Consider the following 18,317-nt stretch of genomic DNA (forward strand, 5'->3'; position numbering starts at 1 on the left):
TTGCTATTTGCTAAGTTATAAAATATTTAAATCCCTATTTTTCCACTCGGAAATTGATATGTTAGGTAGAAAGGCTTGATTTAGGAAGATAATACTGGGAACTGACTGATGATATAGACTTACAAGTGATCTGAAGGGTTCAAACACCTTAACAATAGAGCAGGAAAAAAATTTTTGGAATGAATATACCCATTTCTCTGTGGTACAGGGCAATTTAAAAATTTGGCGAAAATGGCATTTTTCAAGAATTTAGGCATTTTTTTCACAAATTTTAATAAGTAACAAGGTTCATATGTTATAAAAATCTCAAAGTACCTTAAAAGTTCTCTCTAACCTAAAAATATCCAAGAGCTAGCTAGTCTCCTTAGACCTCAAAACGATGCCTATTTATGAAACAGACTGAAAAACACCATACATATATTGGCACAGAAACCAATGTGGGACATGGAGTAGAAACATGAAACTTTGTCTGTATAACAATAAACATCCGAATAATTGATATCTGAAGTATCAACATTGTTTCTTGAATCCTTCATGGCCAATTTAACCAAGAAATGCACTATGTTTTATAGGCGTTTTTTTAGGAATTCTAACTAATATATTGCAGTTAAAATGAGTTATATTGCCTTAGGTCCCATGTAAAACATGTAATTTGTCCCCAACTTATCACACCACTATTTCTGTCCTTTGAACTGCTTGAATTTCTCTGAAATCAGGCCATCATCTGCACCAGATATGTGGTACTGTCCACCACGGCGTGTTGAAGGAGCAGTGATTGGACAGAGGATGTGGGCTGTAGGCACCCACACTACGTCATCCTTTCTAGGCCATGTGAACTTCTTGCTGGGACCTTTTGGGTGCATGAATTTCACTTGCAAATCTTCAAATTCAGCTGATAAGTCAAATACGATACCGAGGCTGTCCTGAGAATGCAGTCTGGGAGTGATGCCATTTCTTCTTATTCAGTTACTGTATGAAAGAAAAAACAATGTCTATATAATAATTAACTTCAGATATGCCCTTTGTAACTTATACTACGATGCTGATGCTTCAGATTCATCTTTCATCTTTAGTTGGTCATGTAAATGGTTCCTAAAAACAAAAACGAGGATCAAAATGTATAGTAAATTGATTCAGCAGTTGCTCATCTTTGGCACAAGAAACAAATATGAAAGTAAGTTCACACATACTTCACACATACTAGTTCCTCCAAAAAAAATTTGAACCGCGTACCATGTATCCCACATGCACTTTTTAATGCCTAAAGTTAGGCTATTTTGGGTCTACACCTGAGTTCAACAGCCTATAAATCAATAAATAAGCTTTATTTTAATGTTTTAAAACTTTTACCTTATGCAACTTTCATTAGTAAAGAAGAAAATTCATTCTTTCAATGTCTTTTCACAAGAATAAGTCCTAAAATAGAGGCATGAAAAACCCAAAATAAAGTCGCCCATGAAATAATAAGGATATTTTGGGAAATTCCACAGTCCAGTATTTTTTTATTTTCATTCATTTCTATACTTTTCTCACCAGAAGGGTAAAAGTTTTGGAAGGGGAAAAAATTCTGACCATGTAAAAGGAGTATAAATTGCTTTTTTTAGTAGTTTAAAACCCTAAAATCATAGGCGAGGATTAAGTTTGGACTGACTATGGGTATTAGATTAGATCATTACTGCTTATACTGTATGTTTATAACCATAATACTTTGCATTTGTTCATAAAATTACCCAAATAAAGCCCAAAAAAATTTTTGGGAGGATCTGAGAAAGTGGTGCAACAAGCATTTGTTGAATTGACATGGAATGACTCATATATGATCTCTGATTGCTGTTCGGGGAGATTCATTTGGCCGGATTCTCCTAGACCGTCTCTCGCTGATCGATGCTGTTCTTCCTAATAATAAACTTATTATTAAGCAAGTCAGTGTCAATGGACGTTTCTCCTTCACCTGCACTTCACGAACATCAGAGAAACTACAACAGTAGTGTTATTGTGGGTGGTCTGTGCTGAGAGCTTAACATTGTATATTTACAATCCAGTGAAAATGTGAAGGTTTTCAGGTGGACTGAAGCATTTGTAACAAAAGTTGCAGCTTCCGAGAAAGCTGTACAAAATTTGATAAATTCACTCAAACAACATCATGTCCTCTAATTTTGTTGCCGTTTTGGGGTATGCAGATTTCTGCAGCCTATTCCCTCTTAAGGCTAGCAGCTCAAGGCTGCATTAGTTTCTACTAGCATAGCACACCAGAAGCTCTACCTGAGCTGTTGGTGGTCTGGTTGCTCTGTGGGTATTGCAGGTATCAGGCTTTGACAAGCAAAGTGACAATATGGAGAAGATTTGAGATTTTGAGCAATATATTTATTATCAGTTTATACATTGTAAACAAGCTGAAAAAGTGATCGTAAAGCTGAAAGTTTTCTGTATCCCTTTTTCTTTCTGTCTTGCAGGCCTACTCTGTCTACGATGAGGAAATTGGTTATTGTCAGGGGCAGTCGTTCCTCGCTGCTGTTCTCCTGCTGCATGTGAGTAAACTTATCATCCATCCATCCATTAACCAAACATACCTTTTCATGGTTTGGACAATGCAAAAACAAGATCACATTGAACACAAACTCTGACCTATGTATTTTTGGTGCTGATCATCCTTGACGCAATTTTTCTGTTGTTTTGGCAATTTTCTATGTGTGTATTTAAACACCATTCAGCTGCAACTTTAAAGCATGAAAATGTGATGTTCTCTGCAATGTTCTGCTGGGAAACCTTGGGCTCTGACACTCATGTGGATGTTGCTTTGACACATACCACCCACCTAAGCATTGTTTCAGACCACATGCACACCTTTGTAGCAACAGTATTCCCTGATGGCAGCGACCTCTATCAGCAGAATAATAATGATCCCTGCCACACTGCAAACGTTGTTCAGGAAAGTGTTGACTCCGAATTCCCCAGATCACAATCTGATATATACATTTACATAAACATATACAGCCTCTAATGCTTTTCCCCTGCTTTCAAAAGAGCTCTTTGTAGCTACTAGAATGTTACCTTGATGCTCCCACAGATGGTTTCAAAACAACATTCAAACATGTTATCAAGGTTAACAATCTAACAAAGAAAAAAATGTCAGCATTATGGTTCTGCACCGAGACTTCATTGCATCTACAAAGAACATGTTTCTTAGCTTCTAGGTATAATAAAGGAAAACCAAGGCAATATTACAGACTGAAAGGAGCTTTAGAAAAATAGGCAGATAGAAGGAATGTGTGTGGTTGTAAAGGAAGTTGCTGACTGCTTGAATAAAAGGTAGTTTCTAGCAAAATTGTGTGGATGAATAGATGAAGTCAGTCAATGTTGCACACATTTCAAGGTCACTGGCAGACACTGCTTTTTATTCGCCTTGCACATCTATTTCCTTTCTATTCTTTGTTTTGTGTTTCTGTGCGTGTTGCAACTTGTCTGCATAAAATACACCTGAAATTTTATTTGAGAAAGTTATTAAAAGACAGATGGAGGAGAGACAGAGGAGTGGACATGTGGAGGCAGGAGTCCCAAGTGGAGGAGAGGGAGCGGTGAAAGTTTGGTCGAAGTCCAAATAACAAGGGCAGCAGAGGTTAAAGACGAGTGAGACGGCGGAAAGGAGGAGAGCTGGAGAGAGGTCAGGAGGAGGTGGGGTGAGGTAGGAGAGTCGTGAAGAAGAGCTATGAGTTTACTGGATGGACCTGAAGAAGTGGAGAGGAGAGGGGAAGTAATGAAGGAGGAGACTGTAGAGTGGAAGAAGAGGAGAGATAAAGAGAGCAGAAGCAGTAAAAGAAAGAGAGGTTATACAGGCGGAGGAGGAGGCAGACGGGGTATAGAGGAGGAAGAGGAAGGAGGGAGAGGTTATAGAGGAGATGTCAGGAATATTAATAGGGGTTCAGGTTTACCTGCAGGATCCCATTCAGCCCCAAACACATACTGTCACTCTGATTAAATATCACCTCACCGTCCGCGAGAGTATGTGTGTGTATGTGTGTGTTAGAGGAGAAATAAACCCATATACCCACACAGACACACACCAACACAATATTAAGCTTCCTCTCATACCTCTTATCGTCATCCATCCAAACAGCACGCAGACCGAAACACACTGAGACTGTAAAATACTCACGCATAAAAGCATAAACATTTCTTGCAAATACCTTAAAATTTGTCACTTTACTTCCATCACAGCTTTTTCTTCTATCCTTAAGGGTTTATTTAGAGTCAGTCAGTCAAGTTTAAGACATATTAGTGGGGTTTACCAAAACTTTTGAAAATTAAGCTTGACCTTGGTCTGGTAGCACCACAGTAACTTACTGTAGTTAAAATAGAGTTGAAAGTGGATCTATTTCAGGTTTGTAAAGACTGCATCACCACCTAATGTTATGTGGAGATCTTAACAAAGAGTCCTGCTTTCTCTTTAGGCAGCAGAAACACATTTTTGCTTTTTAGTGGCTGAACGTTTTGGTCCATGTAACTGTTTAAAGGTATCCATGTGGTTTCAGATGCCTGAGGAGCAGGCCTTCTGTGTGCTGGTGAAAATCATGTATGAATACGGGCTCAGGGCTCTCTACAAGAACAACTTTGAAGATCTTCACTGCAAATTCTACCAGCTGGAGAGACTGATGCAGGTTAGTAATGCTGAGTTGTATATTTGTAATAAACTGGAATATATTACAATGTAATGGAAAGTAACAATGCTAAGAACACAACCCTGATGAGGAGGATGGATTGGATCAGACATGCTTATACTATAGACATCATTTATTGGGATTTGTGGTTTGTGTCATTTTGGCCTGGTAGATGGTTCTAAGTACTGCTGTACTCGTGAGCCTCAGGCACATTTTCCATGGAGGAAAATAGTCAGAGGCATAAATGACAGTGTGAGTTCAAAGAGTTAGTCAGTGCACCTGACAACAATGCTGAAGGCTGAATCCATCCGTCTGAATTAATATAAACTATAGGATTATGTGTACATCAGTTTTATCAACATTGAAAACTTCAATTTTTGAATTCTGTAAAGGCCCAAAGATATTTTGTGCTCTGTAATTGGATATTTCTTGCCCCAGTGCACTTTAGGAGTCATGGTTGAACCTCCCATATTGTAAAAATAAACTCTGTTGTGTTTTGGACGTTTTATAAACTTGGAGATTTCAAATAACAGCTGTAAAAATATCAAGACGTTTACTTCTGTCAGTCTTTTAGCCCTCTCACAACTTGATAGCCTTTACAAGCCGGTAAGAATTTTATCCAGGTTCTACGTAGAGCTGAGTGCCCAGTAGTTCTCAAGCTAAAGTTTTCGCAGAAATCTTCTAAGCAAATAAAAATAAATAAAGCCGCTGCTAACTCTAAAATGTCTCAGCCATAAACAAGGCACACCAAATGTTGTTTTGTTGGCTGCAAAAATGAACACGAGAGTCTTCATGCACTCCCAGCATCTGAGAAACTGAAGAACCAGTATATTATTTATATTTCTGATGGCAATGTCAGTACAACAGTAGCACAGTCCTTAGTGCAGCTAATGTTTGTAACACTGCCATTAGCTTTACTTGTATGATCAGAGGTCAGAACTGTGCACAAATTGTAACACTATGGGACAATCAGGTGAAAATCAAGTAACACATCATTGTGTGTTAATTTGCTAAATTGGTTCACAGTATGGGCTGCACAGTTGCTCAGTGGTTAGCACTGTCGCCTTATAGCTCAAAGATAGTGAGTTTGCATCCTGGCATGGGATCTTTCTGTGTGGAGTTTGCACGTTCTGCCCGTGCATGCATGGATTTTCTCCAGGTACTCCGGCTTCCTCCCACAGTCCAAAAACATGCTGAGGTTAACTGGTGATTCTAAATTGTCCGTAGGTGTGAATGTGATTGTCTCTCTATGTGGATAGATTATTCCACAATACATCATTTAGAATCCACAATCATCTCGTTAGACGCAGAAAAAGCATTTGATCGAGTAAATTGGAAATTTCTGTTTGCAACATTAAACAGATTTGGTTTTGGGCCATCTTTTATAGACTGGATAAAAATCTTTTATAATAACCCGGCTGCATGTGTTAAGACCAATGATCAGACTTCTCCAAGTTTCTGTTTGCAGAGAGGCACTAGGCAGGGCTGCCCACTTTCTCCATCACTTTTCGCTATCTTTATTGAACCTCTTGCAGCTGCCATAAGACAAAATACAGACATCAGAGGAATCCAATCCAACAATATAGAACATAAAATAAGTCTTTATGCAGATGATGTATTACTTTTCCTAAATAACTCCAAATCATCTATCTCCCAGACAATTACGCTTATTAATACATTTTCATTGATATCTGATTATTCTATCAACTGGTCTAAGACTACAGCCATGCCTATTAATTGTGACATACCAAGAATATCTAACATCATAATACAGTCTGGAAACCTCAGATATTTAGGCATAAATATCTCTCCCAGGATATCAGAACTTACAAAACTAAATTATGTTCAGTTATTGAAAACAATAGAGGATGATCTTATACGGTGGAAGCACTTACCCATATCACTCATGGGGAGAGTTGCCACTATTAAAATGATGGTTTTACCTAAAGTTAACTATGTATTCTCAATGATACCATCCAAACCATCCTCCTGTTGGTTTAAATCACTCCTTCCACTTCCTTAATGAATTCTGTAAAGATTTGACTACAAATTGCTCCCAATGTGTTTTTTGAATCAGAGTTTCTTCTCTTCTTTCATATCATGTTCTTTTTATACTCTATAGCTACAGCTGAAGAATAGATTCATCTCACTACGAAGTGGCCTAAATCGACATGATTAGCCTCGGAGAACTACAAATACAGTCGAAAAATTAGAAATGTTATCCAGTCGTTTTGTCTGCCTCATAAGTTTAAATACCATGAAATTTACTCCACATATTCCGCTATACTTGTTGCACAGTCAATTCCCAAGGGCCATTAATTTACACAAGATTTGATTTTCCAACATTTTAACTTTCCTGAGAATAGGCATCCTTTAGGCTGTTTCATGTATTTACTAATTGAATGCAGGACTTGTACAATGAACCGATACACTAAAAAGAAAAGACTAGCAGAGAGTGCACAAGGCCTTGCAAAATGTATTTGCTTTTTCTATGAGGGCAAAGGCAGCTTGATCATATTCATATTCCAGTGTGTTACCAGTGATTGCATCAGCTGTGGGTTTTGACATGTTTGCTGTTGTTGCCTTGTTGACTCCTTGTTTCTGGTCACAAAATGTGACTGAATATAACAAGAATGAATTCTAAGTCTGTCTGGGTGGAACTTAAAATCTCTGTAGGCTTTCTGTATTTTGAGTCTCACTGTTACTGGTGTAAAATCTCATCCACTCAGGCATTATAGCCTAAATCTGCACGCTGAGTACATCTTAATTTGACCCTGAAATCCTTCTTGGCCCTACTGGAAGTCATTTTACAGCACGAGAATCAACTTAGCTAGCCAAATGTGATCAATATAAGGACATTAGCATTGACTGCTAATTATTAGCAAACAGGTGGAAGCTCACTATCTGATCCAGTCAGGTGTCACGTGACAGATTACGTGCTGGCTGCCAAAATTGTCTGCTATGTGGCTAATTGAATCTTTAATTCATTGGGCATCCATGGACACTAAAACACATTCACTCTGAGGCCTGAAAGCTACAACAATCTTTTCCTCTTCATGTATCAAAACAGATGGACTAAACAAAAGATGGAAAGAACAGGGAACAATGAATGAAAACAGATTTAGGAACATCAATACCAGAATTGTCTTTTTCTCTCCTTAGATTTTATAATACATGCAATATAACTTTTGCTTTGGCTGAATTGTTGTGCCTATACACCTGGTGCATTTCATGAAAGAGACTGCAAGGCTTTACAAAGTTAAAATGACTCCTTGTTACAGATTTGTACGTGTCAAATTTTGTAAATTTAGGTGCTTTGTATGCTTTTTATATTTATGCATTCACTGGAGGTTTAAGCTTGATGTTTGTAGTGTAAAATTAAAGTCACTGACTGTTTGGCAGCTGGATGGGGTATTGACTCCTTTATTTAATTTATACTTTTTTTGATTTGGAGTTTTCTTCTGAAACATTTTAGCATCTCAATAAGACAGCATGATTTGTAATATTATATATATATATGTGTGTACCTGTAAATAGAAAACAAATGTTGACAAGCAATGGCAAGCAAAGCTGCATGTTTATATCCTTGTATTTGTTGTTTAATCTCACAAGTTTCTCCTGCTCCTGTTTCTTCTGTCTACTCTTGCAGGAGCAGCTTCCAGACCTATGGTCCCACTTCCAGGAGCTGAACTTGGAAGCCCACATGTATGCCTCCCAGTGGTTCCTCACCCTCTTCACTGCCAAGTTCCCTCTCTGCATGGTTTTCCACATCACCGACCTGCTGCTCTGTGAGGTACGCTGTATTATACTGATTGTATTGAGAGAGGGATTTAGTCCACACTGTACAGAGTCTGGTAAAAGGAGGGTCAACCATCTGGAAACATGAAATTAGTGGAGACGAGATAGAGAAGAAGGTTATAAGGTACAAAGAAAAGGAGTGACGGACAGAAGGGAGGAAGGCAGCCATTTTGAAATTAAAAAGCACACAAAACAGTATAAAGAGAGAGATTTGGAGGGAGAAGAGTTGGTCGAACTGAAACTCTACTTACTAGCTATCATCATTATTATCATCATATGCTGTCTTCGTTCTGAAGGCTGGTGATCTATGGTGTGTACTAAGAGGCTATTAGTTGTAGCAGGCTCCCAGAACTACTACAACCTGCAATATTCAACTAACCTGAGCGATGTCTGTCAACCGTTGTACTGATGGAATCATCTGCCTGCCAGCCTTTCTCAATCTCTCTGGAGAGCGCCTACGCTGGGTGTTAGTCCCACTGCCATTTATTTGTCCATACCTGGAGTCCCTAATCCCAGATGTCCGGGGAAGCTCCGTTTTATGATGCTGACACAACCCACCAGTCGTAGAGTGAATAATTGCAGTCACCTGTGCGCATTTTGTAAATGTTAACATGGGACTTACTAACCCCACACACAATCTATTCATTCTATCTGGTTGCAGTTTAACATCTTACCCAGGACGGACTATATATCAGTGACCAGAAGCACAGCACACTGAAGAGAATGCTAGGACACCAGCATTGATGCATCTCCATTCTGCTCAGGCCTTTTAGGGTTGATACTATCAAAGGTTTAATGTGGTTAAAACCTCAGGACCCAATACCAATCACTGATCATTCATTTCTATCTTCTAACAAGATTTGTGCCAGATGTCTTTACCTTAAAAACCAGAGATGGCAGATGACCATATATGATTCAGTTCTGCTTTATTAGTCTAGCAAATCATAACATATATCATCTCAGGGCACATTGAGGTCAAGATCTTATATTGGAGAGAGAAAGAGAGAGAAGAATTCCCTTTGGAACGATCACATGTTTACAGTGAGGAGGAAGAAATCCTGATAACAGGAGGGAGCCTCTGACAGAAGCAGACTCTAGGTGGGTGGCCGACTGCTTTGACCAGTGAGGTTGAGAGGAAAGAAACATCAAACTATAAACAGTGGACAGCTTGGTAACCACAGATCAGAGCAATGTAGCTGCTAAACCAGAGATACCTGCAGAAAGGTACAGGGGGAGAGAGATCAGAGAGGAAAAAGACAAACAAGGGGAGACGGAAGACACAAAGTTAATGATATGCAACTGTGGGAAACAGAGTAGGTGCAATGAGGGAGTATAAAGAGAGAGACAATCAAGTGATGAAATTATAGAATAGCTCTGATCCATCTGTTTTAGGTTTGAGGAGAATTTATCATTAGTAATGAAATATAGCATTCATAATGTTTTTATTAATGTATGACCACCTGTATATGTAAACTGTTTTAGAAGAGCTCTGTATATCTGCATAGAGAGTTTCTGTATTTACGCAGAACAGACTAATAATTTTGTGGTTTTTAAAAACATTTTTTACCACCACTGTAGGCTCTTTCACTGCACCCGCAAAGAGAGAGAGTAAAACGGGTACCAAGAAGCACTAGAATAATAAAACAAAAAAAGTGAGAAGAGTTTTTGTTAAACATTCTTCATCATCAATCTCTTACGGTGAGTTCCTTGTAGCTGCAAACGCCTTTATCCTGAATTTGACCCTTTTGAATAAAAACTATGACGCCACTGTTTGTGTATTGTAGGTCTGAGCTTTTTTGTTTGATTGTTGGTTTGTTTTTGATTTGGGCACATAGGAGTGTCTGTGGTCCACTTGGTCAGGCACTAAGAAACGTAACACCCCGTTTTAGCTCAAGTATAACCTCTTAACTAATTGAAAATGCATTCTGAACCCTGGCACACTCCACTGACACACACCCCCTCCAGCGCCTGGAGAATGTAGGGAGGGTGTAAATTTCCTACCGACATAAACATTGATCAGTCCAGTAAATTAGTCACTGCGAGTTGAATGGGACTTGTTGTAGAAGTAATATTCCGTTACTGTATTGGTACCACTCCTAGTCTAAGTTGCATGATAGAACTCTTTTTTTGCTGCACACTGTCCAATTTGCAGAGGTCACAGAGTGTACAGAATTACAGCTTTTCTCTAGAAAGTGGTGATCACTGCACAGTGGTACGAGGTAGGTAGATTGGAAAGTGATTGCACATGTGATTTATTCACTCAAAAAAGCAAGTCCAGTGTAAAGTTCCTCTTAAAGGCAAGAGCTTGTTTAACTTCATGATTGTGATTAAACTGTTTTTAGTTGCCGTGACTTATATTATTATAGTTTAACAGAGTTTTCAATACTTTGGCTTTCTTTTCCTCATTGACACCAACAACACACTTGTTTGTCCCTGCAATCAGAGTTGTCTGATTTGTTTTGCTCCTGCTGAAGTTTGAATCCATCAGCCTTCATGGGACTTTCAACTCTTTCAAATCTAAGACTGAAAGATCCTGGAGGGGCTTCTTTTGAACTAAACCCCCAAAGCGTAGGATTATGGTGCATTCACTGACTGTTCATTGTAAACGTCCATTATGAAGTTCCTAAGTGTTCTTGCCACCAGGTTGTAGTGCAGGTTTAAATTTTGCTTCTGTGATAGTATCATCTGATCTTTGGCTGGCTCAGGTGAAGAGATGAGCAGAGTTTTCAGCTGACTGCCACCTGTTGGTGATGCAGATCAGGTGGCAGATTTAGCTGCCAGACAGACCTGATGAAGCCAAATATGTAATGAGGGGGAACGTCTGACTGAGGCACTGATCTGGAGGTGAAACATGCAGATGTGTCACTACTGAAAAATAATATTGTATTTGGAGCGTAGAGCTAAAGTCTCAAGGGACCAGGAACAGACCCTTGAGGAACATGATCCAACATGAGCTGGAAAAACATACCCAGAACCACAGCTTGTGTTCTGTCAGGAGGATCAAGAGCAGCAACACTGAGACCAATTTCTCAAGTGACTCAGAGTGATTCGCTCTGTCAAATCCTGACCTTAAAGTTAAAGCATAAGCAGTTATCTGCTTCATCCTTAGTCTCAATTTGACTGATTACTGTCTGTATTTTTGATTATTGTAACTTTAATGCATGTGAGAGAAAAAGACGATGGACTGTTATTGTTCCATTTAATAATCCTAAACTTTGGTCTTGCTCCGGCAAGTTTCATTGCATAAAAATGCCAAAGTCAAATGCCATGTGTCTTTCCTCTCCTCTCCATCCTCCGTGCTCTCTCACACTTTTCCTCCCTCCATCATCCCCTCTCTGCCCTCCCATTGGCCCCAGGCAGAACAATTAAAAGTTTCCCCGATCTTTCTCACCCAATGAGCCGCATGATGAGAATCTGCCTGTTAAACCAGAGTTCTCATATCCTGCATCCCCCTCAGTCTGCCCTCCTCTTCTTGACTCTGTCTCTATCATCATTTCACATTTGTCATTTTCTAACTCTTTTTTTGTTTGTTTTCTTGCTCTTTACTTGCCATTGACATCATTTTTTTGCTGTTTTTTTTCCTTATATCCATTTCTCCTTCATTTCCTCCAACTGATATCTGTTAACCCATTCATTTCTCCTTCACTGTCTATATATTCTCAATTAGTTTTTCTTTTTCCTTTCTCTTTATATGCCTGGTTGTCATTTCTAACTCTTGAGGAGCTTAACTTGTTTGCTGTTGTAATGTTTCATCCTAACTATCCTTTCTTATCTCCTGTTCTGTCCTTTATCTTTTTTGTAATTGTTCCATATTCCAGCTCTCTCATGCCCTTTATTAATCACTCTTCAAGCTCAACTGCTTATTCCTTGATAAAGTCTTTTCTTAAAAGTTGACTTTGTTTGTTGTTTCACTCTTTCACAGTTTTGCTTTTGGCTTTTATGAAGGACAGTTTCTTCTGATTGGGTGTGGGGGTCAGTTTCTTTCAGTTGCATGACAGTTTTTCAGATCATTTGTGAGTTGTGGGTCATGTGACTTCCATTTCAGAGAGATTACTGCAGTTACATCAATCAATCAAGTGGCCACAATTTTTGGGGGGGGGGACAAGCAGTACCACATTTGTGAAGAATCTAGTAAGAAGCTCTTTACCACCACAGTTCACCTCGTATCACTTATTTTCTTGACACTGCCATTGCTCCTGCAGCTTCTTGCCTCATCACCTTCATACTTTATGTCCTCATACTGTATCTCCCCCCTCTGTGTGCTCTTCTCTCATCTCCCCATGAATCTGTCTCGCTACAAAGCACACACTTTGAGATTATCTTTCTTTCCCTTGCTCACACCTTTGATCTTGCCTCAGCACTGTAGCACCATCTTGAGGCCGTACAAAGATAGGTGTGTGGAGGCAGAGCTCCCCCTCTTTTCTCTTTCTCCCGTTATTTTTAGAGCTGTCCAGATATTTTTAGCTCTGTGTTGCCATGTGAAATGGTTGTCACGGAGACCAGGGAGACGGGTGTTCCCATGCAGAACTGGCATCAGCTTTACGTTTCGTTTCTTCCTGTGTCAAAATTACAAGCGCGGTATCGATGAAGGAGGGAGGAAAATCGCATTGTCATTGTTCATGCACGTATGCATCAGAGGGTAAAAACAAAGCAGCTTAACACAGTGATTTAGTCCACACAATGAAGTAGACGCTGGACTGTGATTGCATGATACATAAACTAGTATGATGCATAAACTAAAACAAGGGGAGGTTTCAACTTTACTTTTATTTTGCTGAACCTCTGTATTTCTTTGTGCTACAAGCCCTTTTCATTTGTTCATATTAGTGGTAAACTTAATCTGTGCAGCAGTTTTCAGAAATGATTGACATTAATGGCTTAAAAAATAAAGCAATAAACTGTCTGAGCCTGTACAATGTACTGTACAGTAACTGAACTTTAAGATGTTGCGTGAGCATTTTGACATCAATAGATTAATATTTGCGAGACAAGATATTGTTACGATATTATGAAAGCTGAGTATAAAACTGTGTTTTGGTCAGATGTGACCTTGTCTCTAAAAATATCATCTTTGAAGTAATTTTTTCTCCTTTTTTCTCAATTTATTTCTTGTAACATCTTCTTTGTGTTTCCTTTTGTTTCAGATTTTCCAAAAAGTATTTAAAATACCAGATGTCTATTATTTCACTGCAAATATCATATTTTGTTATTAAAAACTTGTTTTAGACGATATTAGGATTGCTGTGAAAGGACATATATTCTGGTGTCAGCGATGAAAGTGCTGGTTGAAAAATGTTTGAACACAGAGAATACCGAATCTAAAATTCAGAAACAAAGAAGCTCTCAAGGAGCAGAGAAATTGAGAGAAGCTGGACTCACCAATATGCTATGTTTCACCACTTTTTGGTATCTTTTGGTACTAACCCTTTTGGATTTTGGACGTTTAAGTAATGTTTTTGAGATGCTGTTTTCGCAAACAGGAATTGCAGAAGTGCAAAGCTGTAAAGTGACACTATAAATTGTGTAAATGTTCCTGTTTAAAATGTCAACACCCCCCCATATACAGTGATATGCTGAAATGGTTCCAGCTTTTTAAAACTTGCACGTACACAGGACCTTTGTGGCTTTGCTCCCATTACTGAATACTGAAACGTATTCCTATTCAATTCTCCTTTTTTTGTTTTTTTCCAGGGACTGAACATCATCTTCAATGTAGCCCTGGCCCTGCTTAAGGTCAGTACTCACTTTATTCTTACAATTAACTGCAGCCATCTGTTTTGATCAGTCGTCATGGCAAAAATCCAGTTTCCTTCTTGCCTGCCCAAATCCTAATAAGTTTTAGATCAACTGTGTACAAAAGAGAAGTGATATATAGCTTGATTGATAATATTATGCATGTTTGTACATCAAAGGTATACCCATCAGGATTCAAGCCAATCTTGTTATTTGTTGTTATTAGGGAAAATGTTACCACAACCTGTGATACAAAGGTTGTGAGAAAGATGACTGTGCAGAAGAGGCGTAGTGTGTGAGCTGTGTTTGATCTGATGTCAGAGTTACTTCAGTTTATTGACATTTGTTGCCCCCTAGTGCTCAAATCCAAAGCTACGTCTGGAAAGTAGGAGGCTGATTTGTCTTTAGATGACACATTAGACAAATAGTTAGAGACTGCATATGAAACAGCTGCCATTCTCTATCACAGTGACCAGAGTCTGAAATATTGTTTAAGTTGGTGGCTTTGATTACAAAGATACTTCTCAGTTCTTATTCTACTGTTATGCTATTGTGAGAAGTGTATTGATTGGAGGAATTTGAATAATGTTTTGCAACTCCACTCCCTACAGCTACAGTCAATAACCTATTAAACAATGCCTCAACAGTGCCCCATAGAAAATCATTTTACCCTGTCCAGATTCTACGTTTTGTCACGTTACATGCTGAAAATGAAAATACATAAAATCTGTCTTTTCCAGCTGCACACACACACACACACACACACACACACACACACACACACACACACACACACATATATATATATATATATATATATATATCACATAATCAAACTCTCTCTGCAGCCAATACCATAGCAGCTGGTCCCCACCTGGAATCAAATGTGGTTGTTTTGATGACTTCAGAATAAAACCAGTTGTTTATTGAGGATTTCACTACTTGCAGAGAAAACATTTCACTATAATTGAAAAATTGCTTTCAAAAGCGCTTCAGGAAGAAGTTGTGGGATTCCACAAGTTAGGAGAAGGATGAAATGAATATTTTAAGGGGTTTAACTGTTCCTTGAGTATTGTTCATTATTAATGAAAAGCCTATGGCAACATCAACACCTTGCCTCTTTGCTCCAAACTGCATAACCGAGCCAGGAGGATATTGATCAAAGAAGCAACAGAGAAGAGAATGGCCTAAAGAAATTAAATGTGTTACATCAGGCAAGCTTTCCAAAATCCATCTGGTGTTTGTATTTTAAATTGTAGTTAAGGAAATATAGAAAAAAGTGTTTGTTTATTAAAATGACATATTATTGCTGTCAGAGCAGAATGGTGTAGAATTACTAGTTGTTGTTATCAGATCTGTTTGTGGTCAGATGTATCAATGAGCTTTGGCAGTGACTGTGTCATATTGCATGTCTGTGCCTGGCTGTTTAATGTAGACCTTTTATTTGATGGGACAGTCTTTGTAGAAGTCTTACTGAAACTTCAGGAATACTTAGTGTTGAAGAACAGGGTTGTTGGTCCTAACATGTGGTCCACGTCTTTCTCCTGAACAGAAATAAACACTCAATTGGCATCTTATTTATTTTTCTGTTTTTCATTACTTTAGCTAACCTGGGTTTTATAGATCAAGTTTGACATAAAAGATCTATCTCTTTTAGACTTATCTATTGTGGAAAATAGGTAAAACTGAAGTTATTTCACTTAAAAATGTAATAACCTGATAAACAAATTAAAAAGGCTTTTGTTTATAGGAGGAATCATGCTGTTTGCTGCTCATTTTTCTGCTTTACAGTATTCTGTCATCCCAGAATAAGACAATGTTGCTTTTAACCATCAGAAAAAACAAATTATCAGTTTAATTTAATATTTATGAATAATTATTAAAGGGAAAAAACATAACAGTCAGCAATGACAAGGAAAGGTGTTGGTTAAAAAGACGACCAGCCCTCAAGTTTCTTACATTGTATGTGTTCACAGACGCTGAAAAAAAATAAATTGCCTGAAAGGAGACTTTTTTTTTCTTCAGTTTATTCTCCAGTACCATTTAACTTCGGTGTAAAACGCTGCACAGTATACTCATCAGCACCATCTGATGCAGGCTTAGATTACTGGTTGGAGATGGACAACAATAATAATTATTATTGTCGTGATAATCCAAGTCAGAGTGGTTTTGCTTTTATATAGGAGTGCATCTATTGTCAGGCTGCTTTCAGTAAATGAATCATGCATAGTTGGTTGTAAAAAGCCCTCCTGCTCCATATTGTTGCAATAATGCATTCTGTGCATCGGAGAGAGAAAGATGTGGTGGATGCGATGGTCGGAAATGGAGAACAAATGAGGATGTGAGAAGGGAGGAGTGTGGAAGGGGCTTCCACTGCCAGCTTCCAATTGGCCAGGCATGACGGCATTCTCCCCTGAGGCTCCCTCCTCCCTCCTCCATCCATCCTGCACTCCTCTCCGTTCTCATCACCCCTCCCTCCATCTGTGTTCACCTCCCTCCCTCCTCCAGCTTAGCAGTCGCCGTTCACATCACAACAGGAGCATAAGCTATAACGTTAGCAATCTGGACCTGAAGGAGAAAAGCTCAGTGTTTTGTTTTTTTTTTTTTTTTTTTCCTCTTCATCTTTACCTTCCTTGGATGCCTGCTTGGATCTTCCTCTCTGCCTCAGTTCCTCGGTCTCTGTCTTTTTTACCTCCTGCTCCTCTGCCTCTGCCTTTTCCTCTTCTCTGTTGGCTGGATATGTATTTCTCTAACACGCTACCTCTGTCCACCACCCAGACCTCTGCAACGGAGCCGCCCCTGTTAGCTTTTAGCCATTAGCTGTTAGCATCACAAAGAGGGAGAGAGATTGGAAAAGAGAGAGGAGGTGGATGGGCAACACTAGCTTATTTGCTTTGCCTCACCCCAGTGGCGGTCCAGGACCAGCACTCCTGACAGTACAACAACACATACTCTTGCAAACACTCATCCATTTAGCCTGTGCTGTTTAGTGGCAGAAATGACTTTCCATCTGAAGAAGCTGGCTTCTCGTCTAAAAGATCTACCGACCGATACAGACCGGATGCCTGGCTGCCCCTGCTAATGGAAATCTGCTGGAGGGACGGACGCTGGACTCTGTTCTGGGGCTGCTGACTGGACTGTGCTTTTACTGCTTAATGTGGTTTGGATCTGTACTGAGTTTATTTCAAAAGGTTACATCAGTGAAGAGCAAGAGCAAAGACACAGAGAGGCAATCGTGAAACACTTTTTCTATTTTACTACCTCCTCTCATCTTGGTTTTTATGCATCACTGGTTTGCATGTGACTCAACGAGTTCAGCATCCACTCAGCCATAAGCTAACACAAACACGCAGCGCATCATCTCCTGAAGGCCACATTCCTCATGCTAACAGACTGCATCTTGTCTGGCTCTGCCATGTCACCAGGACCGCTTGCCCAGCCTTAGGAGAGCCGATTAAAAGATCTATATGATTATTTCAAACGATTTTGAAGCTTGTCAGCTTCATACCAGGGGTGGCCTCCCATTTGAAAAGACTGAACGAAACAAATCGACTGCTTTGATGTGTCGTCTCACCCGCACTGAGCCTTGAACATAAAGGCCACTCTGCTGTGCAGTCTGAGGCGGATTTTCTCAGGGTCTTTGAAGTCTAACAACGAAGACGAAATAAAAAAGGTGGAGTACTTATCCATCGCCGCTGTTTGCCGGAGCAGCAGCCCACGTGTTGAGCAGCTTTGTTGCTAAGCAACGGCATACTGGATTGGAATTGGTGGAGGGAGTTTGCCAAAGGAAGATGAGAGTAGGTAGTGTGACTGGATTTCAAAGTGAGTCTGGCAGGTAGCTGGAATGCTTAGCATTATGTCGAAAGCAGTGTCGATAGATCATTTTCTGACTGTGATTTTGTCGCACCTGGGGGCCGGTAGTGGGCTCTGACAGTGGTACAAGCTGAGTGGCCTCCACCAACGTCTTGTCCACTTGTCGAAATTCTGTGGTGCCCAGATGAACTGGATTCATACTGACGTCACATGCCTTGAATGCCAAGGCTGTGTCTGCTGAGTTGCTATGTGATCATGAACATCCGTCTGTTGTGACACAGTGACAGTATCATCTCCTCGCCGCTTTCTTCTCCAGGA

At 39.4% G+C, this 18,317-nt stretch overlaps 1 protein-coding gene across 3 annotated transcripts in view; it reads left to right on the forward strand.

The window, feature by feature from the left end:
- rabgap1l (RAB GTPase activating protein 1-like) overlaps nt 1–18,317 on the forward strand; it is a 129,321-nt gene that overhangs the window by 87,485 nt on the left and 23,519 nt on the right. For all 3 annotated transcript variants that reach the window (XM_051947207.1, XM_051947208.1, XM_051947209.1), the window contains 4 exons: nt 2,454–2,528; nt 4,530–4,655; nt 8,305–8,448; nt 14,145–14,186. In XM_051947207.1, the coding sequence (XP_051803167.1) occupies nt 2,454–2,528; nt 4,530–4,655; nt 8,305–8,448; nt 14,145–14,186 (387 nt within the window). The remainder of the gene's footprint in view (nt 1–2,453; nt 2,529–4,529; nt 4,656–8,304; nt 8,449–14,144; nt 14,187–18,317) is intronic.

This window comes from Acanthochromis polyacanthus, chromosome 4, assembly GCF_021347895.1.
Source record: "Acanthochromis polyacanthus isolate Apoly-LR-REF ecotype Palm Island chromosome 4, KAUST_Apoly_ChrSc, whole genome shotgun sequence".
Taxonomy (NCBI): Eukaryota; Metazoa; Chordata; class Actinopteri; family Pomacentridae; genus Acanthochromis; species Acanthochromis polyacanthus.